The sequence below is a fragment of the Suillus plorans genome, assembly GCF_016647745.1.
Source record: "Suillus plorans strain S12 chromosome Unknown HD556scaffold_9, whole genome shotgun sequence".
Taxonomy (NCBI): domain Eukaryota; kingdom Fungi; phylum Basidiomycota; class Agaricomycetes; order Boletales; family Suillaceae; genus Suillus; species Suillus plorans.
Window position 1 is genome coordinate 41,278 of NW_024537393.1, and position 20,059 is coordinate 61,336.

Below are 20,059 nucleotides of genomic sequence, written 5' to 3' on the forward strand. Positions count from 1 at the left end.
GGCGAAACTACCCATGACTACATCAGTGGAGTCATATGTGGGCCTGGATTGTGGGTATTTACGCTGCGGCGTAACACAGGCGGGAACATCAGTCATACACCGTTGATGAGCGGGTGAATCCCGCCGTGGCGGGAACACGTGTTTCGCACACCAGATATGTTATATGACCTGAAATGGGTAAAAGTGTGAGATAGAAACGGTTCCGAGTGATATTTTTGCCAATAGCTAGGCGGTATTGGCACAAAAAGGCTGTGAGTTCCTTCGGCAAGTTTCGTACGATAGCCTTGGCTGTTCTTCTAGTCGAGTCATGCTTTGAAAGCCACCAGGACAAAGGGTGAAATACCCTAAGCCCTAACCCTAAATTAGTACTTGTCCATTGCATAATGGAAGCTCAATTATTATTCATCCAAAATTTGTGATTTGTGATCCTGAAAGAAATACCTAGAACATGAGGAGGCTCTCTAGAAAATGTCATGGAACCTGCAGATGCAGCTTGTAGATGAAATTAACATATTATGAAGACGGCGTGTTTAGTGATTATGGCTAGATGGCAGAAGAAATATGATTTGTTTGGCTATCAAGCCATGCGTGCAGTGCATTGTTTGGCTACTTTTGGTGACTTGCCGTCATTCTGAGATTTTTCACTTCATGCTATTTATCCACCACCAGGTCAAGCGATACCCCTTGTCAAAAGCTTTCTAACTAGCAAACCTGGCAAGGGTTTTATCGTCTTGACCTCATGCTCACGCTTAGTCCTGGTTCAGTCTGCGATGTGTGCGCAGAAGAGTACGGTCCGCACTGTGTTCCTCACTCAATTCCTTGCGGTGAGCTCTCAATCTTTTCATGATGTGGGAATTTTTTTTAACTCGAGTCATAAATCTTTCTATCCCCCAGGTCATGTCCTCTGCTCTAGTTGCTGCCATAAAATCGTAGAAAAGACATTGCCTCGTCTTCAGCCCGTCTGTCCGTTCTGTCGGGATCATTTCACTAGCGAGGATGTGCGTTTGATCCGCATCGACTTCTCAGCAAGTGGATGGGCCACTACTCGGCGGCGAGGTGGCCTCACTGAGGCTCTTGACATTGCTGACCGCTCCGCGCCACGACGGGAAGATCGTTTTCCCTTCGTTGAGCCGGGCTCCTCGCGTACCCGCGCAGAAGCTCGTAGGCTGGAGGATAAAGTAGCCAAAGTAGCTGCTAAAAAATGCTCAGTGGAAGAGGTTTCGACTCTACACAACGAGCTACAAGACTGGTTGACTAATGATGAGAAATCTAACGACCAGGTAAATTTTTTCATCGCTATTCAATGTTTGTCGTCCGGCTAACTTTTGCGTGCAGTTGAACTCTTCTTTATCCTTGAGTGCTGCGCTGCTCAGGGCGATTTTGATGAATCATTTCGCTCATTCGGAAGCCACCAAATTGGCAAAGGGAGTCGAGGCCACCCTAAAAGGGAAGCTAGACGACGCAGAATCATCTGTCACCAAGCTAGAAGCCGATCTAAAGCAGTACGTAAATTTTTGATATATACGTTTTTACTTGGCTGACTATTCTTCTAGACAAGTACGTTATAGTTTCAAGGATGTTTTACGCCGCTGACCTTGTCTTCTTTTGTTATAGCAAGCCCTTCACAACCAAAAAGTACAAGAATGCCAGGCTCTTCGAGCAGAGCTTAGCCGTTTCACTCTTAAGTCCGCATCATCTCAAGCCACAACGTCACCTGTCCGTCCCAGCACCGCCGCTCCAACTGGGTTAAGCGAGCGGCGTCAATCGGTTTCCTCATCCGCGGCATCTACGTACAACGTACCAGCTATGCCATCCATGCTTTCGCGCTTCGCGGCTACTCATTCTCGAAGTACGTCTGCATCTGTGTCAGGAGGGTCAAGACCAACGACCCCCGCACGGATGACGACACCATCGATTAGGTCTGAGACCCCAACGCAAGCGTCGATGCTGTCGGCGTCTCGCTTACGTGCTACGTCCCCAATCCCCCCCTCCAGACCGCGGACTATCTCCGTTTCCGCGTCGTCGCCCCAAAAAATAACTCGTTCTCACTCTGATGAGCAGGAAAGGGAACGAGAACGGATTCACGAACGTTGGATGCCGTCGCCGAATGTGGCATACAGCCCGCCGACTGGCAAAACTATCAACTATCCACCCTATTTTGGTTCGTCTGCAGCTCCAGGCCGTGCCCGCTCCTCGTTCTCAACAAACGCTGCTTAAAAATTCTCCTTTTCCTTTCTTTCCTTTTTGGATTTGTCTTTGCTTGGTTTCAGTTTAGCGGTCCCAGGACTACTACTCTACTTGTCTCATATTGCTATCTGTCGCCTAGTTCTCGTATCCATCTGACTTGACTCTTTCCATTTCTCTCGCATCTTTCTCATCTGCATCTCATCATTGGCGCTGCTCCTTATACTAATGCTTTATTTCTTTGTATCCTATCCATTTCGCTTTCTTGACAGCATTTGGCTTTGGCAGGATTTCTGAGCCATACCCGTTTTCGTTCCTGTTACTTATTTCCTTTGAACATTTCAACCCTTAATTAAGGAGCGCGTTTTTATGTGCGTTTGATTGCACAAGCATACATTCCCCGTAGCATTGCGTCGTTCCGCTTTCATTGTCATTAGCGTTCCTTGCTCTCCCTTGTCCCGCTTCCATTTCATCTGCTCCTCATCGATTCCCCCTTGATTCCCAGAACTTGACCGTTGAACCTATATTCCGTATCCCCCTTCTCCCTGCCATTCCCAGCCGTCGTGCTTTCAGATATACCGTCTCGCTATCGGTTAGTTGCTTCTTACGATAAGTTTGCGAATTTTAGTTTTCGCAGACTCCCTTATGGGTTTTGATGATTCTGAGTACTTACACAGTAGTAGTACATGATCTTTGTGACGTTTTACCTAGTATTTTTGAATGACAATTGTAGCGTTCTCATTCGCACTGGGGTGGTTGATTTGATATTGCAATTGGATATTGTTTGATCGAAATGTGAAAGTCAAAACGCTTCAACCGTTCCAACATTCAGGTGAGTTCTCCGCGGATAAGTCTGAGTGTTTCAAACATTGCAGTGTGCACGTAAACTTGGGTTTGTGCAAAGCTCCACAAGTCCATGGTTATAATCACATGCACTGACTCGAGTTTGCGGACGCCGCGTATCTTGTGCTACCACAGCTTTACTTTGCTCCGTGAGCTAAACGCTTATCATCCTGCGAATTCCAGTAAGTTCACGACTTCCAACGCGCGGATATTTGTTTTCGAACAATATTCGAGTCCCTGAACACCTGCATCGTGTAAAACACGCTGCCTTCCGAAAGAGGTACAGCGCCGATGCAACGAGGCTACGAGGGTTGCGCATCATCGGCCTAACTGCGCATGGCCCTAACACAAAGGGCGACAAATCCAGCTGAATTTCTCGTCGGATATTACGCGAAATATTTTCAATGGTTAAGCGTAAACTCAAAACGGAGAGCTTGCAACGTTGCAAACGCATGCGGGGGGTAGGCGAACCTTGCAAGGTAAGTTACGGTCTTGGCGTTATCGTGTCGTGTTCTCCGCCGCGTATCGTTGTGCATGGATTCGGTTTTTGTGACGTGAAGCCCTGAAACGCGATTTGTGGGTGGTGCGGATGATAGGGGACCTCGATTGGAGGTTTGACGTAAATTGACCTTTGGTTCCTTTGGCTTTTCCTTTTGCAAGACTCGTTGATCGTCGATCTGTCTGATTGTAATTGGGGCCACGGTGGTGATGAGCATAGGAGGTGTTGACTCCTTCGAGGGACTGTGCTCTGGCGAAGCGTTCTTGGAACCCTAATGACTATCTTCTTTCGATAGGCTGACCAATATTTATCGTGAGTCTGCTTCTATCTGTTGAATATATTTGGGTATTGGGTAGGCTGTGCTCGATTAGGACATCAAGTCGCCGTGCTCGTCGTATCGCAATCACTGCCAGCAGTTGTCTCGTCCAGCATATCATTCCATAGGTTATTGATACAAAGACTACGAATACTATACAGTAAAAAAGGTTCAAAACTAAGGGTGACTAGCAGGGACCTGACACGACAGATCAAAAGGAGCACACAAAACAAATCGAACGATACTTACGCTGCTCAGACCCAACGCAGATGCAATCTTGCTGTATTCTGCGCTCGTGGGGGTCACGGTGCCCGCGCAAACTGTGCGTTATCAGTCAGCATATATATACGATCGAAGAACGGCAGTGTCTTGACGTACTCTGGGATATGCGGCCTTGGTCACTTTGAGTTGCGATAGCGAGCTGCTGTGGGTTCATGCCTGATCGAGGGTCATGATGTTCTGTAACGATCGAATATGTACAACATGCGCACCCTTGTTAGCGAGAGCGCTGGCGAAGGCCTGGCAGACGGTCATGGTGAATGAGTAGAGGTGGATGTAGGTTGATTAGATGCAAGTTGGAGAATAAGAGTCCCTGACCTGTTTGATTGGTTTATATATGTCACAGTGACAGATTGACAGGTCAACTGATCAATCCATCATCATAAATAGGACACCGTATTAGGGATTTGCAGCCAGGTGACTGGGTGTCCCTGCCGAGAAGAGTATCTGATAAGGCTTCTATATGTGTACTGTACTGAGGAAGCGTTTGCTGTTCCACTCAGGACGTGATACTAATAGGAGATATTTCATGATATCATTCTTCTAGCCGTAGTATTAAGCAGGGTCCGACCACACGTAAAATTAACGCAGCCTATCGATCGCCATGTTTCTATTAACACGCAGACAGCCTCGCGTGCGAGTCGTAATAGGAGCGCCCACTAAAAGCGACATTGAGATCATACTACATACTACGCATTGATGAATACTAGTGGCCATTCACTTCCATCTTCTCATCTTCGAAACTTCGCTGGGAATTTGAGGAAGCTTGATAGTCGTGTGGGCCGTTCTGAATTGAGGTGAATAGCATGAAGGAGTTTTCAAGCAACTTGATTGTATTTTATACACGATCCAGGTTCCGTGCAAATTAATTTGAATTTCGCGTACTGTTGTTATTTGTTCATGTTTGCTCACTTCTCAATAGCCCGCTAAACCTTGCTTCAGATTCCTCGACTCCAAGGCCCGTATCGCTGAATATACCTCAAGCCCGTCAAAATGGTGCGTATATCGTTCCGTACACCGTCCTGAAATGTTTTATACCATCAATTTGAGCACCGTTTCGCATTTTTGGCCTGTCATTCAGATGGATTGCAAGCTGACTTTTGGATGCACAGGCCCCGAAAAAAACCAAGGTCGCCAAAGAAGAAAACACCGTTTCGCTCGGTCCTCAGGTTGCTGAAGGAGAGCTCGTCTTCGGTGTTGCACACATCTACGCCTCTTTCAACGACACATTCGTCCATGTCACCGATCTTTCTGGCAAGGAGACCATCTCCCGTGTCACTGGTACGCGCGACTCGCTATCTTGGTATAGATCTTAGCTACATGATGATCATCGTGAATAGGTGGCATGAAAGTCAAGGCTGATCGTGACGAGTCGTCCCCATACGCCGCTATGTTGGCTGCTCAAGACGTTGCCACGCGCTGCCGCGAGGTCGGCATCACTGCCCTCCACATCAAGCTCCGTGCAACCGGTGGTACTGGCACCAAGACCCCCGGTCCCGGTGCACAGAGCGCCCTCCGTGCTCTTGCTCGCGCAGGCATGCGCATCGGGCGTATCGAGGACGTTACCCCTGTCCCTACCGACTCCACCAGGCGCAAGGTACGCGCTCTCACCCGTTCCGAGGGAACGTTGTTATTAATCTTTTAACAGGGTGGTCGTCGTGGTCGTCGTCTGTGATCTCCATCTTCATGTTATTCTTATCAGATTTCCGAAGAGCCAAAAATTGCTATGCATGTAATTGGAGTTACAAATGATATGTCGCCGTTCGACGCGCATCAGGTTTTTTGCCTGCCCCGCGGTCGTTCACCTGTTTGTGTCTCTAGTATTGTGCTGTCAACATCTTTTGTGCTTCGTATCGACGCGTGATGATCTGAGCGCTGAGCGTGAAAATCATGTGAAAGTTGACTAGGTTTTTGAGCTTCCGCTTTATGTAATGATTTTTCTTCCTGTTCTTACCACCAACATAACGCAACATACGTTGTACCTCCTCAGCCTGAAGTTATTGAATGCGAGGAGCAGCCAGCAACGGGAACTCATGATTGTGTATAGGTTTCTGCGGACTGCACCATGTCTGGGTTCTATTCCGAGGTCTGCCACGTCACAGGAGGCGGGAACGGGACGGACCGGAAATCATGTACGTTTCCAAATTCCCGTTCTATCCTTGTAGCAAACTTGTCATCAGTACTGCGACTCATTGTCGACATTGCGGTACTATGTAAGCACTCCCTAATAAGTTCCCTTGAACAACCGATATCGCAGCAGCGACGATATCATATCCTCATAGGATCGTATCCTCGTAGGATATCATATCCTCGTAAGATATGCTACTGGGAAAAATCATCTCTTTTCAAGAACCCCATATCCAGCACCCTGCGCACTTTTTCCTCGTTTACTGCAACCCCGACAGCTCTTCATCGCCGTTCCCGCGAACCGTAATCGCTCGCGAGCAGACTTGTTTCGCCACACCTACGCCGCTCTTGCAGCTAGCGAAGTTATCCACGAATGAATGTTGTACACAGAGCCTGGAATCGTGCAAGTGAAGGACGGTGCGGCGGAGTACGGTAAAGCCATGAATTTGTGAGGGAAGGAAGGTAAGGAGTTGGTCATTGTTCCTGCAGCGATGGTCTATGCAGATGAGTCAAAGTATCAGAGCAGAGTAAGTTTTCCAAGCAGTGAGCTGTATGTCTGTGTCAGGTACTTACCTCGGTCTATCATCGAGTAGGACATTTGAGCAGGACCTGCAACCGCTCAGATGCGGCAAAGGTGGGTGAATGTGCAGCAAGACTGGATCCGGAGAGTGCTGAGAGTACGCATTTTGTGGTCAGAGAATGGCTGCTGCGATAGATTCACAGCTCGAGTACTTGACTGTGAATGCTCCTGACTGGTGCGTGTCCTTCTATCATTTTGCATGATTCAGGAAAACACTTTGTACGGCTTGTAAAGCAAGAACGGTGTTTTGGAAGAACGAGGATCGCATCCCGCTTGACAGATTTGTCGATATCTCTCAAAGGTGAGTTTGATGTATCTTGTACCTCTTGGTCCCCCGAAGTTTCGACGATTGCAAGGTTTGTCGCCAAGAAACGATGAAATGCAAACACGGGAGGCCATTTTGAATAGATACATTACGCTCCTGCACTGCACCAGCATTTCTCATTCAGAATTGGAAGTCCTCTACCCATCCATCGATCCAAATGGGGACTCTCCTATGAGCCCTCCTTTGGCCATCTCGTATCCGCACTAGTGTGACACTCCTGTTTCAACTGTGCGCCACCATGTTCCATCCTCATGCCCTTCTCTTCTTCCTAGCATCTGTGGCTCATGTTCCAGGGAGGGTATATTTCTAGCTTGTTCGCTCCACGGATGCTGACGGTACCGAACGAGGAAGAGACCAAGGCTCAATTCAAGGCTATATTTGGCGGTCTAGCATTTACCTTATCCTATGGCCGGCTCACACGAGTATGTGTGAAGCTCGCCGTGAAGTTCACCGATCTAGTCCTTTCCCAATTCGCAAGGGAGGTGTTGCTGTTTGCATCAACAAGATTTCATGATCATCGGCGCCGTGCGACTGCCTCTCTGGAAGACAGGGGTCGTTGAAAAGGCTTGATATTCTCGCCGTGGCAGTTGAGTTGACTCGGTTCTTTTGGAAGTGACATAATGCCCTCGTGTATTGCAAGTGATCAAGGCATGTAATCATTTATGATGCTCATTTTGCGAATAGCGAACTATAGGCAGTAAGTGATCTGGGTTGAGACTGCAGCCATGAATCTAACATCCATATAGATGGAAGCGTTTTCTGACTGCCTTTAGGGGTTTCACGGGCCCCTTGCTTCCTCCATATTTTGATTTACCAACTGATCAACTTCTAGCGTATTCAACTCTGCCACTTCCAGTAGACTCTGAGTCCGTATATCAAGCGACACGTCACTGAAGATCCTCCCTACCGTACACTTAAAGAGTCGTCGGATGGATGGACGCCGGTGTGAAGCTAAACAAGCTGATGTTCGTGTACTCTGATACGTGAATACGTGTGCATCTCGTACATTTCTTGATTGTCTAATGTATTTACCTTGAAGAGGCTTGGTCGCTCAAAATTTTGAAAGCATGTCATCGAGAACAAATCAATCTCATCCAAGCGCGACCCAGCCACACAACTCCATCCTCTGACTGATCTCCGTGGGCATCCGCAACACCATCTCCTTATGCAGTTCATTGGCCCTACAGCTCTCCGAACAAAGCACAAACCTCCCAAGCCCTCCCTCCCGTCCTGCGAAGATGCATACCGTCGGCGGTCGCTCAGCACGGAAATAGTACATGGTTGACGAATATGTGTCGATGAGCGTGAACATATGTCCTGGTCCACTCTTCGCTTGTTCCTTCGCATCCTCATATTGCTCGTCTGAGCCTATCCGCCTCGAGAATTGTTCCGGTTTTGAGAACAGTGAACCGCTCGGAGTGAAATACATCCTTGGGAAGTGTGCAATGGTACCCCCGTATAAGTGACTCTCTACCGTTTCTCTATCAACCACTCCTTTGACCCCGATCAACCACGGTTGTTTGTTGATTATACGCCCAGATTTGCTATAGAGAAACAGTCGAGGGGAAACAAACAGGAGGAGGAGTCCGATGCCAATGAGTACGAAGCCTGCTACTCTGCTGGTATTCGGTATAACCCCTAAACCAATGACAATGAAAGGCCAGGAGAAATACGGTATGGAACCGACAATCTTCCTCCTCAACGAAAATGTGGTTGCAAATGGGACCTCCGGGAAGTCCTTCCATCTGATGGCTGCCACCCGACAGCCATCCAAAACGAGAGCTCCGTTCTCTGTTACACCAGCGACTTGGATCTCCGGAAGAATATCCCAGAGATTTGCGTCGTAGATATCATTGTCGGCGTACCAGCACGCCCCTGGGGTGGTGGTTGAGGGAAACATGGACACCATGTGATCAGCGATGCGGTCATTATCGTTGGCCATTGACAACCTCGCGAGTGCGCGTAACTCATCCTCATCGTGGTTCGGCTGAATACGGTGCTCAAAAAAGCCCATGAGCGCATAAATGTGCTCCGCTTTGTGTGGCTTATACCCCTCGCCGGTGACAGACCCCCCACCTACCATGTCCGACTTTGGTGGGGGAGGAGGAGCGCCAGGAAGTGTTGGAAAACCTGCCATAGCATGCCTCCATATAGCTTTTTTCAAGAGTGTTAAGTGCTCCAGCCTCTCAAGTGGATCCTTCCCACCAACATATGCATTGACAATTGCTTGTTCATCTTTGGAGTTCATATAGGCCAGGTTAGCCAGCTGAAACAGTGACAGTGACTCAACCTAACATCATAACTGTTCCTGTGAAAGCATCGGTGTGATGATGAGTGTGAAGACTACAGGACCTTTGAGCTGTGAACTAGACTCACAGTGAGGAGAGTATCACAAACAGGGTGTTACTTCTCACAGCCATGCCCCAGTGTTACCTTTATATATTTCAGGTGCTGTAACTCTGTGGATGTGTAGGTCGTGCATGACTGTCATATCCCGCATTCCGGACCAACATCCGACGATGTTCCCACGCCTCATCCGGACCTCCGGACCTCCTGTCCATGTCTCCAGACCCAATCCTCTATCTGTCCGGATCCCTGTACTCCTGCATCTGATATCCGGACGCCAGATCTGATATCCACATCTCTGGATCTCTGGATCTGACCTATCTGTCATGTCCTAACCCAAACCTTAAATCAGCGCCCATCCCCTTATGGTAATCACCTGTCTCTGGACTTCCGAACATCTGGATCCCACCCACCTCTATCTTCCTTGCGTTCCGGACCCAGACCTATCACGCATTCATCTCCGGACATCCGGATCCGACCCGCGTCTATCTTCCGTGCCTTATCCCTTTGTATGTTCCTTCTTGAGTTAGACTTCCTCATTTTCCGTACCTCGTTTCATTTCCAGCTTTATTTTCCTATGTCTTCATCTCCGTCTTCATTTACTATTTTCCGATAGACTAGTGTTTGACTTTTCTACATCCTCCGTCCACAGCCTCGCATAGCTTCGGACTGCGCTGACTGACTCTCCGTTAAGTCCTCTGTAGTATATAAACTCTGTAGAATCTTTGTACTTCCTCAGTCTGAATATCATACACATATTAGTCCTCGCACTAGCCTTCACCCTAAGTCCTCGTAACAGTTCTAGTCCTCCAACTTAGTCATTATCCATCTCAGGCCTAGGGAGGAATTCCCTAGGCCGGAGCTCCGCTCCTCCGCTCCTCCGCTCCTCCGCTCCTCCGCTCCTCCGCTCCTCCGCTCCTCCGCTCCTCCGCTCCACCATTCCTCCGATCCTCCAAGGTTCCGGAAGTTCCTCCGGAAGTTTCCCGCGGTCCTCCGGACCTATCCTGCTTCGGACTTTGTCCTTGCAGCCTTTCCTCTGTTTCCTTCTACTCAGGACTCGTCCTGAGTAGCCATTACACATATCCCCGTCAGGACGAAACTCCATCGTAATTTCTGGAAGTTCCTCCGGAACTTTCCCGCACTCATCTGGAAGTTTCTCGCACTCGTCCGGAAAGTCCTTCCGAAGTTTCCCACGCTTCTCCGGAAGTCCTTCGGACTTCACTGGACTTTCTCCGGACTTCATTCTGAAGTTAAGGGCACATACTCGGGTAAGGGGCGCAGCGCATGAGCTGAAGCCAAGCCCCTTGGAATCAGTCCTACCCTTTGTGCATGGTCTTAACAATGACATATACCACCATGACAGTTGCAGAGTTAGAAATCTAGCCTAATTGGACCTTGAGACCCAGAATAAGATACCGCCCAGTGGCGTCTTCTTGAAATGCCTATAATGATGTTGGAGTCACATAGCTCTGAGACCTAGTTCAAATATTCTTGGGCGCAATTTTCATTTACCAGTAGCATCAGTGGGGTTAATGTTTTAGCTGCATATTTCTGTGATGTACAGTGAGGTGACAGGAATAGATTGGTTGCAGCAGAAGACAATGAGAATATCTGGAAATGAGTAAACGTGAGCAGGAAGGTGGCACAGCAGTGAAAAAATAGTTGTCAATCTTGTGGCATTTTTTTTTGATTTCTATAACATACCTAGTGTTGTTGGCTGTCCTGCCATTTGCCATAACAGAATTTGGAAAAACCTGGTTGCAAAAGGTCTAAGGCAGAATTTGATTAGCAACTGACTCCCTGTGACACATCATGGTTGTACCACCTCAGGCAGCACTTCTCAGTGCCTATAATGGGTCTAAGAGACCCGGTTTCTATGTTATGGGAAACTAGTCTCAGGAAGTGGTGTAGATGAGGAATGTGTAGTGCAGATAATTGGGTGGTATGAGATGTACTCAAGTAGTCCTCTGTGCATGAGCTAATGTCGGCCCAAGGGGATTGCTACTGAGAAGGTTCCTCTAAGTATATAAAAGGAGGGAAACACTGAACCGGACACGTGGTCAAGTCTAGTAAGGCACACAAAAGAGTGAGAGTGCTACTGAATGACGAAGTGCGATGGTGCATGTGTGGGTGGTTGGAGCGAAGCGACTCTAGGTGAGTCGGAAGACAAACGGACAGAGGTTCTTGGTAAGGTGTGATGGCGGGCACTCGTGTATACTTAGATACTTTAATGTCGGGCGGCAGATATGGCAAAGTTTAGACTTAGAACCCAACAATGTGCGGAAAGAAAGATGGTCATTATACAGCGAGGCGGAAGTATATATATTCTATGTAAGTAACGGATAAGCACTGTCAAGCGCTAAAGTAAACCAGGAGATGAACATGATAAATGTTATAAGGGTCCGTAATGCAACATACAGAATGAGTGTGCAAGCGCCGGAGATATGTCAGAATAACAGAAATATGATAGGAATACACACCGATGAACCGAACGGACATGGAATGGATGGACGGAGGATGATTGGGAATTTAGACCTCTATGAGGCCACAGAGATATCAGTCTCTACAGCGGGACAAGAAGGAGGTAAGTACTATCCAGCTTCAGATTCACATTCATTTTATGACCATGTCATAGAATACATTCGGTGATAGCAAGATTACCATGTTTCAACATATTGGATCTGTCGTGCTGCAAGACAGCTATAAGCTCAACCCAACAGCAACTGGAAAAGCTGTCAAGCGCAAGTATTATCAGCATGTGTCACTTTCTTCTGAGTCTTGAATGATGTACTCACCCGAGCCCCTTCAGTGACAAATTCCGTATTATACGGGCCACCCGACCTACATAATATCCCATATCAGATGGGCCAGCAGACCATGGGCCCATGTTGTGTATATCCTCGATGATGACGGATGGGCTGGGTAGCATATTATTTCCGATGGAGACGGGTGGGCCCATGTATGCCAATAATATATATATCCTTGATGTTGACGGATGGGCCGGGGGAATATGATCATTCATGGAGATGGGTGGGCCCATCTGGGTAATATGTAGAGTAGGATATTATAGACGGCTGGGCTGAAGAGAGATGTCAGGCAAATATTGTTATATAGATGGGTGGGCCAATGGGGGTGTATTACATATACGGGTGGGCCGAGGTAGGGGAATATTACATAGACAGGTGGGCTGATGTGGGGCGTATTACATATACGGGTGGGCCAACATAAGGGATATCAAATAGACGGGTGGGCCGAGGGTGCAATAAAATATTTATTACATAGACAGGTGGGCCAAGGTGGTGGAATATCACATATATGGGTGGGCCGACATAAGGGATATTAATTAGACAGGTGGGCTGAGGGTGCGATAAAATATTTATTACATAGACAGGTGGGCCAAGGTGGGGTATAATTATATAGACGGGTGGGCCAACATATGATGTATTACATAGACGAGTGGGTCGACGTGGGGGATATTACATAGATGGGTGGGCTGATGTGGGGGAATTGTACATAGATGGGTACATATATGGGTGAGCCTAGATACATTTCATCAAGACATACAGCTGATGTAGCCACCAGCAAATCAAACACGTAGGATACATGCACACTATGAGTGCATATACCTACCATTGACCACCGAAATCTAAACCCATAAGCACGAAAACATGAATCGACCATGTGTGGCATTGACCAATAATCGAGTACTGAAGTGGGAAAACCCCACACCTGAACCCTGGTGTGCAACATATCCTATTTCTACACACGGACACCAGAAGCACAACACTCGCAAAAATATAAATGTCAAATTTTCACAGTGCCGAACCCCGAACCCTGAGATTTTACCAACCCCCAAACCCCGAAATTGTGGACTGCTGGGTCTCGGGGGTCGGGGGTCGGCACTTGGGACTTGGGAAATTTGGGGAGATCAATAAAATTTGATCTACAATAAATTTGATTTACAAACAAATTGATTTACAAACTTTTGAAAGATATCTGTGTCGTCTCACATATTGAGTCCCAAGTTCCAGGACCCCCAAACCCTGAGACCCGAGACCTGGCAGTCCACAATTTCGGGGTTCAGGGGTTGGTAAAATGTATGGATATACGAAAGGTTGATTCAAACATGTTTGAAAAATGTCTTTCATCTCAAAAATCGAGTCCCAAGTGCCGGGTGCCTGAATTGTGGACTTCCGGGTCTCGGGGGTCCCGGAACTCGGGACTCGATATGTGAGATGACACAGATATCTTTCAAAAGTTTGTAAATCAATTTGTTTGTAAATCAAATTTTATTGATCTCCCCAAATTTCTCAAGTCCTGAGTGCCGACCCCCAACCCCCGACCCCTGAGACCCGACAGTCCACAATTTTGGGGTTCAGCACTGCGAATATTTGACATTCGGGTGATATCTACCTCAATCTACAGTTTCGAGTTCTGGGTATTGTGACTCGATGATTGAATCATTCAATTGTGGCATAAGTAACATGCATTGAAAAAGATTTATGTACATCTATCACTGAGCAATTATGTAGCCATTTCAACCTCCTCACAAGGATGCTCAACCTTCACCTCAACATCCATCTCTTCATCAGAAGAATTATATTCTGACAAGAGGTTGCCTGGTTCATCCAGGACCACAATTTCGCTGGAGGATTGTGGACCCTCAGGCTGAACTTGGGTGGGCTCAACCATGAGACCTACCATAGCAGATCCATCCTCAACCATCAAGGGTGTGGGTTCCATGACTGACATGTCCAAATCAATGAGATTAAAAAGTTTGGAGGTGAGGGGTGACATGGATGGGGGGGGACCGGATTGATCAAGCAAGGTTGTTGCATCGGCAGGTGTGTCCGGAAGTGGAAATGAAGGGTGCCAGTCGACCACCTTGCGCTGGAGGCTCTCATGGAGGCATTGCAGGGTATCAATCTTATCATCCTGCTCCTGCACATGAGCCTCAAGCATGGCGATGCGAGCTGCACCATCCCGAATCGCGATTGCCATGGAATGGAGATCTGGCATGGGAACATCGAGTGCTGCACGAGGCACTGCAAAGCTCGAAGACGGAACAGCTAAGTAAAAAATAAGGTCAGCTGGTCATTAAAAGTTTGGGTGACTTACGAGCTGGCGCAGGTGCAGGTGCAGGTGCAGGTGCAGGTGCAGGTGCAGTTGCAGGTGCAGTTGCAGTTGCAGGTGTCTTCTTGGCAGTGATGGTCTTGCTGCGACCACGTGACTGCACCTGGGGTGTAGTCGCAGCAGGGATGGCCGGAGTGCGGGATGGGCCACGAGATTGACTATGAGTTCGGGCCCTTGACTGCGAGGGAGACAGAGCATTGGATGGAGCAGGGGCAGGTGTCTTGGAACACGTCCGACCGGTGGTAGACTTCCCTCGGGTGCATTTGGGCGGGGATCCCAGAGATGCAGGGTTGCATTTGATCTTCTTGGTGGAGCAGCAGATGCAAGACAAGCAGGGGTGGCCGGACCTCTTGTCCAAATGAGTTGCGCAGGGCCAATCCTCCTTTACGCAATAATGGCAGGGGTTGTTCTGTGGGATCCGTTAGTGGATGGACTAAGGGGAATTAAATGGAGTACTCACTGGGCCAGGAATGGTGATATCAAATGTGGGATTGGCCAGAGGTTCACCATCCAAAGCGCTGGAAGTACCATCAGAGGGCTCGACGACTTCCGGACCACTGCCGGAGGTTGCCTGATAATGTGTTAGTATAAATGTGAGTTCCAGGCGAACTGCTAAGACTTACCGGAGCCTCCGGTCGACTGATGGGAGATTTCTAATGCAATGGGCATCAGTGAAAATGATACATGTGAGTTCCGGACAAATCCAAAAGACTCACCATGACCTCCGGACGACTGCCGGCAGTCAGCTGTGGATGCATGAGCATATATTTGAGTTCCGGACAAATAAATCAGACTTACCAAAGCAGGCCCAAATGATTGCTTCTTGGGGGAACCAGGTGACCGAGGCAACTGGGGCGTCCTTACAACAATGGTGGAGAGCTGGGGAAGGATGACCTCTGGCACTCCACACAAAATCGGCTGCAACAAATTGAGAGCATGACACAAATGAGCCAGACCACATACCTGAACAATTGTTTCTTCATCATCTTCCGACTCCACAAACGGCTTCGACTTGGCGAGTTGAGTTGACTTGACATGCTTGCGACCCTTCATTGCCGACTTCGGAGGTTGGGAGGAGTGTCCAGAAATCATGGGAGACTTCCTCTTGCTGCTCCCTCTGACTTCTGGCTCAAGGTCAACAGCAACCGCCTTACCTTTCCCTTTGTCCCGGAACTTGGAGGTCGTCTTGCCAAATGAACCAGCGACGTTGCCGGCGACGATGGGAGGGGAGGGAAGGACAGGTGCAGGGGAAGGGACAGGTGGAGACGGAAGGTTGACAGTCAGTGGGCCAGTGGAAGAATTAGGAACAACAGGGAGATCACAGGAATTGTCACCCAATGCCTCCCAGGCGTGTCTCAACACCCGGGGGTCATCATGGCCAATGCTGTGCCAGTCGGGTAACACCCAGGGAGTCATGGAACACACCCTCATCAGCTCCTTAGAACAGGAAGCCACAATGCCAGGGATGTAATCCCCTTTCTCATGCGCCCGGATGATGTCACCCTACCCGGATATTAGAAACATTAATGGTAAAATAATTTAATGAGTGCTACTTACCAACAGAGTGGTGACCTGTTTTGTCAGAGCAAGGTGGATATCCACTGTGCCGGCTGGGATGTGCCGAGCGCCGGCAATGATGCCCACAAGCTGAGTAGTGGATGCCTTGAGGCCGGCCAATGAGGATTGAACTGGAGTAGACATTTGGATTGAGTTGAGAGATGTGAGAATGTCAAAAGCAGGGTGAAATCTTTTATCACTAGGATGAAGTTTCAAAGAAACAATACAATTGAAGGACAATGTTAAAAATCATTGATTATTTGTCTTTGTTTGGTCGTGGTTCAACTTTCGGCAATCGCCGGCCATGTGTTGAACTTCGAAGTTATCAGTTATCAATCAGTTCATCAGCTCATCAGATATCATGAGCTCTCAACCTGGGGTCAGATTTCATGACCCTCCAGTCACTGAATGCACCTCAATGGATGTGGATGAGTCCTCCAAGTCCCGGATGTCCCTTAGTATGTTTTGTTTTTGTTATTTCATTCAATTGATCGGACATGTTTTAGATGCATTAGATGATATATACCTTGGGCCGGATGATGAGTTAGACTCTGATTCTGGGTCATCCGGTGGTTCGGATGCATTGAATGCAATTCCCGGTATGTTTCTCAATTCGAATGTACATATTCTACATGTGCAAATTCATCACATATTTCCAGATCCATCATATCTGGGCCTGGCTGATGGACTCACCTTGTACGATGACCCGGACTTGTATCTTGGTCTGGAGGATACCTTGATTGAGTCTGATGATGCTCCGGCTGTACCTGATTTACCAATGACTGGTGAGTTTATTCTTTCCATCTCATGTTCATTTTTCATGGCATTTCCCAAGTGAATGTATCAACTCCCGAACCTCATCCGGCCAGTCCAGCTGTACCAGAGGCACCCATACCTTGTACATGCATTCATATCATGTCATATGTTCTATTCATGTTATCTCCCAAGCGAATTCAGCAACTCCCAAATGTCAATCGCCCGAGCCGGCACTCAACAATGAAGCACTGCGTGCCATGGTTCAGGAGTTCATGCCAATCAGATCTTATGATCAAACCGAAAGTAAGTATACAACAGTTGATCATTTATCTCTGCTAATGTTCTGCAAGTTCAAACAATTGTAGATCGCCTGGGTGATTACCAACAGCATCATGGAAATCTTCCTGACCCTACAGTAGCACAACTTCTTGAGGCTGACAGACCATTCAGGATGGCATGGGCTGAAACATGTGACAAACTCCGGAAAGCAGATGCGGACCTCCGGAGGATGCAAAGGGTAAGGGAGTCAACCTCCGAAATGCTGAAGGTATTAGATACCCTCATTGACTTCTTTGATGACTCAAGTAACATGTAAATATCAATGAATGTCTGATAGTAGACACATTGCAGTATACTTTACCTACTCAGTACTCGGTGCCTGGTGTTTGGTGCTCGGTACTTGGTACTCAGGGTTCGGTACTTGGGGTTCGGTACTTGGGCCTTGGTAGTCGAGATTTGGGATTTGGTTGTTGGTACTTTGACATATACACAATAGCACATATGACAGTACACATGGGGGCAGGAAGATATATCTACATTAAGTGCGTCCCCGTGCTCTGGTTACTCTAGGTGTACTGTCTACTGGCATTTGCAACTTACTCCGGGTCGTCCTCGTGGATGGTTCAACCGTGACTGTCTTGCCCCACCTCCTTTTTGGTGCTGGCGGCGTGATACTCTCTTCCATTTCAACATCATCTCTAACCTCGCTGGTCGTGTCTCCAGTTAACCCAGCAAGGAGGTCGCCCATTTGTGATGTCAGTAATGCACCTTTTTTGGCCGGTTTGGCCGGGCGAGGCTTTGGAATTGCATGTGGGACTGCTGTCTTTTTGGGTGTAGGACCTCCCGTCCTGGGTTTCTTCAGAGGATGTCTCCCGTCAGCCATGTCATCATCCACATCATCCTCTGTATGATGAGTGGCACTCTCCTTATTACTCTTGGCTTCTGTCGACGAATCCCGAGCCCTTCGCATTGTAACCCTCTGCTGCTTTCTCACTATACGAGTCTGAGGAGAGGGCGACTTGCCGGATATGACAGATGGTACCATGTCCCCATCTTTGTTCTTCCATGCTTTAAACAGAAATGTGGGACCTTCACCTGTTTCCTGCCGAGCATGCCAGAAATGGAGCAAGGCAGTCGTGTCCCAATTTTGCAGCTTGGAAGGCTCCTTCAAGTCAACATCTGCTGGAAGATACATCTGGGCCACAAAGTCATCCTGACTTTGTATGATGGCACTCCATGGCACAACCACCTTGTCCTTCCCGGAACATATCCCTGTGTCCATGCATTGAACAATTTGTCGAATGATGCGACGAGAAACTCACAATAGTGCGATGTAAGAAAGGCCCTCACTATGGCCTTCTTCTCCTCAAGTTTTGTGTCGGTGATGTCAGGAAGGAATGGCATACCTTCCCCATCCATTTCGAGTTTGAAAGCTGGTTTTCGAATTCTTTTTCGACCTCCCTTGACCTGACGTCCTCCATCCCATGCCCCAGCGCCTATTATTGTGATGCTCAACATGTTCAATCTGGTATACATGGTTCAAACACTCACCGAACTGTTCCTGCGCATACTCCTGCCACACTGGCTCAATATCCTCCCAGTCCTTCGTCTTCATGAAGCTGTCCCCATCTCCTAAGGCCTTGTTATCATCATGCCTGCATGAATATTTTGAGATGAAAGATCCACGTCAATGGGTAAATGTACTCACATCCCGAACAGCACCTCTCCCTTTTCATTCTTCCAAGCTGACATCACAAAAACTCTCATCCCACATTGCCTCCACATCCCGTTCGAAAAGTGCTCCATATATGCCGGACCCTTCTTACGAGCAACTTGTGCTTGTATCTCCGGAGGCGGACAGTTGTTGGACCACTCTTCCACTGTTTCTTTCGCCTTCTCCAACTCGTCGTCGTCCAATTCAGCCATGACTCTCTTCACCGCCACCTGATAATGTTTGAACATACCAGGATCTCCTGGCTTCACCCCAGACTCGTCCTCAATCCTCTTCAGCACCTCTTCGCGTTTCTGCTGGTAGACCACCATCCTGGGCATCCATTTCCTCCCATACTTGATGGTGTCCTTCCTTTCCTTCTTTTTCTTGTTGTTGAACAACCAAGTCTTGTACACCTAAGAGTTGATGAAAGAATGTGATGTTAAAAATTTAGTGATTCAACACAACAAAGAAGTATCACCTGCTTCCTCTTTTTCCATTGTTTTTGGTCCACCTTAGGAGCAAACAACCTGGCCGCCCTTGCTATGGCAGTAAAAATCCCTCGCTTCTCACTCCTTTTGGCAGCAGTCCACTCAGGAAGGTAGTTCTTCAACTCCAAAATCTCCTTGTCCATGAGCTTCTGCAACTGTGGTTGATGCGCCCTGTGTCTTCCGGAAGTCGTGTTGGTGGAATGACCTGTTCTTGCCATAGTGAATCAGAATGCAGAACAGGCTGAGGATTTGCAAGGTGGAAGTATTAATGAATTGTGCGAAGTTGAACTTTGAGCAAAGCCTAATGATCGGTTAATCGGCCCATATTAGACAAGAAGCCATTAATGGAAATGAATTTGTAATGAGCCAACAGGACTGCACAGCATCATATTGCAATAACAATTCATTACACCTGAGCTTATGCCTTGCTTGCAACATTAGTAAACAAGATGAAGATAGGTAGATGCACCACAGTGCAAAAATCTCACAGGGTGGAAGCAAGGGGCAGCAAAGGTAGGAAGACTTGGGTCAAGGTCCCACTTGCAAGCATGAGGCGACATGTCTACAGGTCCATGCCTAACTCTCCCCCAGAATCACCAACAATTCAGCCTGTTGAGGCACCACCTCCTTGGG

The 20,059-nt window shown here is 47.9% G+C and overlaps 8 protein-coding genes across 8 annotated transcripts; 4 read left to right on the plus strand and 4 right to left on the minus strand.

The window, feature by feature from the left end:
• Window positions 1-739: 739 nt before the first annotated feature.
• On the plus strand, window positions 740-2,217 carry HD556DRAFT_1439047 (uncharacterized protein; the record flags this gene model as incomplete). The annotated part of the gene is made up of 5 exons (XM_041305918.1): window positions 740-824; window positions 895-1,280; window positions 1,336-1,502; window positions 1,554-1,578; window positions 1,615-2,217. 5 exons carry the CDS (start codon window positions 740-742, stop codon window positions 2,215-2,217), a joined length of 1,266 nt encoding a protein of 421 aa, XP_041164175.1.
• Window positions 2,218-3,815: 1,598 nt separating this feature from the next.
• HD556DRAFT_1019271 (uncharacterized protein) lies at window positions 3,816-4,633 on the minus strand. The gene is made up of 4 exons (XM_041295897.1): window positions 4,334-4,633; window positions 4,221-4,280; window positions 4,092-4,162; window positions 3,816-4,040 (listed from the first exon to the last, which is right to left on the minus strand). Exons 1-4 carry the CDS (start codon window positions 4,374-4,376, stop codon window positions 4,020-4,022), a joined length of 195 nt encoding a protein of 64 aa, XP_041164176.1. The 5' UTR covers window positions 4,377-4,633; the 3' UTR covers window positions 3,816-4,019.
• A 390-nt stretch (window positions 4,634-5,023) lies between these two features.
• HD556DRAFT_1341618 (ribosomal protein S11-domain-containing protein) lies at window positions 5,024-5,974 on the plus strand. The gene is made up of 4 exons (XM_041302117.1): window positions 5,024-5,117; window positions 5,234-5,402; window positions 5,462-5,718; window positions 5,770-5,974. Exons 1-4 carry the CDS (start codon window positions 5,115-5,117, stop codon window positions 5,794-5,796), a joined length of 456 nt encoding a protein of 151 aa, XP_041164177.1. The 5' UTR covers window positions 5,024-5,114; the 3' UTR covers window positions 5,797-5,974.
• Window positions 5,975-7,899: 1,925 nt separating this feature from the next.
• HD556DRAFT_1341619 (uncharacterized protein) lies at window positions 7,900-9,440 on the minus strand (the record flags this gene model as incomplete). Its single annotated transcript, XM_041302118.1, has 1 exon — window positions 7,900-9,440. A coding segment is annotated over one exon (1,197 nt), but the record flags the coding sequence as incomplete, so codon positions are not given.
• Window positions 9,441-12,038: 2,598 nt separating this feature from the next.
• Window positions 12,039-12,281, plus strand: HD556DRAFT_1439052 (uncharacterized protein; the record flags this gene model as incomplete). Its single annotated transcript, XM_041305919.1, has 2 exons — window positions 12,039-12,083; window positions 12,135-12,281. The coding sequence occupies 2 exons, from the start codon at window positions 12,039-12,041 to the stop codon at window positions 12,279-12,281; spliced, it is 192 nt and encodes a 63-aa protein (XP_041164179.1).
• Window positions 12,282-14,023: 1,742 nt separating this feature from the next.
• Window positions 14,024-16,399, minus strand: HD556DRAFT_1341623 (uncharacterized protein; the record flags this gene model as incomplete). Its single annotated transcript, XM_041302119.1, has 8 exons — window positions 16,190-16,399; window positions 15,596-16,135; window positions 15,431-15,550; window positions 15,349-15,378; window positions 15,256-15,285; window positions 15,093-15,203; window positions 14,618-15,041; window positions 14,024-14,589 (listed from the first exon to the last, which is right to left on the minus strand). The coding sequence occupies exons 1-8, from the start codon at window positions 16,331-16,333 to the stop codon at window positions 14,024-14,026; spliced, it is 1,965 nt and encodes a 654-aa protein (XP_041164180.1). The 5' UTR covers window positions 16,334-16,399.
• A 208-nt stretch (window positions 16,400-16,607) lies between these two features.
• HD556DRAFT_1439054 (uncharacterized protein) lies at window positions 16,608-17,540 on the plus strand (the record flags this gene model as incomplete). Its single annotated transcript, XM_041305920.1, has 6 exons — window positions 16,608-16,647; window positions 16,696-16,788; window positions 16,849-16,974; window positions 17,025-17,087; window positions 17,138-17,248; window positions 17,296-17,540. 6 exons carry the CDS (start codon window positions 16,608-16,610, stop codon window positions 17,538-17,540), a joined length of 678 nt encoding a protein of 225 aa, XP_041164181.1.
• A 217-nt stretch (window positions 17,541-17,757) lies between these two features.
• HD556DRAFT_1505397 (uncharacterized protein) lies at window positions 17,758-19,644 on the minus strand (the record flags this gene model as incomplete). The annotated part of the gene is made up of 5 exons (XM_041309024.1): window positions 17,758-18,496; window positions 18,547-18,720; window positions 18,776-18,879; window positions 18,933-19,351; window positions 19,417-19,644. The coding sequence occupies 5 exons, from the start codon at window positions 19,642-19,644 to the stop codon at window positions 17,763-17,765; spliced, it is 1,659 nt and encodes a 552-aa protein (XP_041164182.1). The 3' UTR covers window positions 17,758-17,762.
• Window positions 19,645-20,059: the final 415 nt, after the last annotated feature.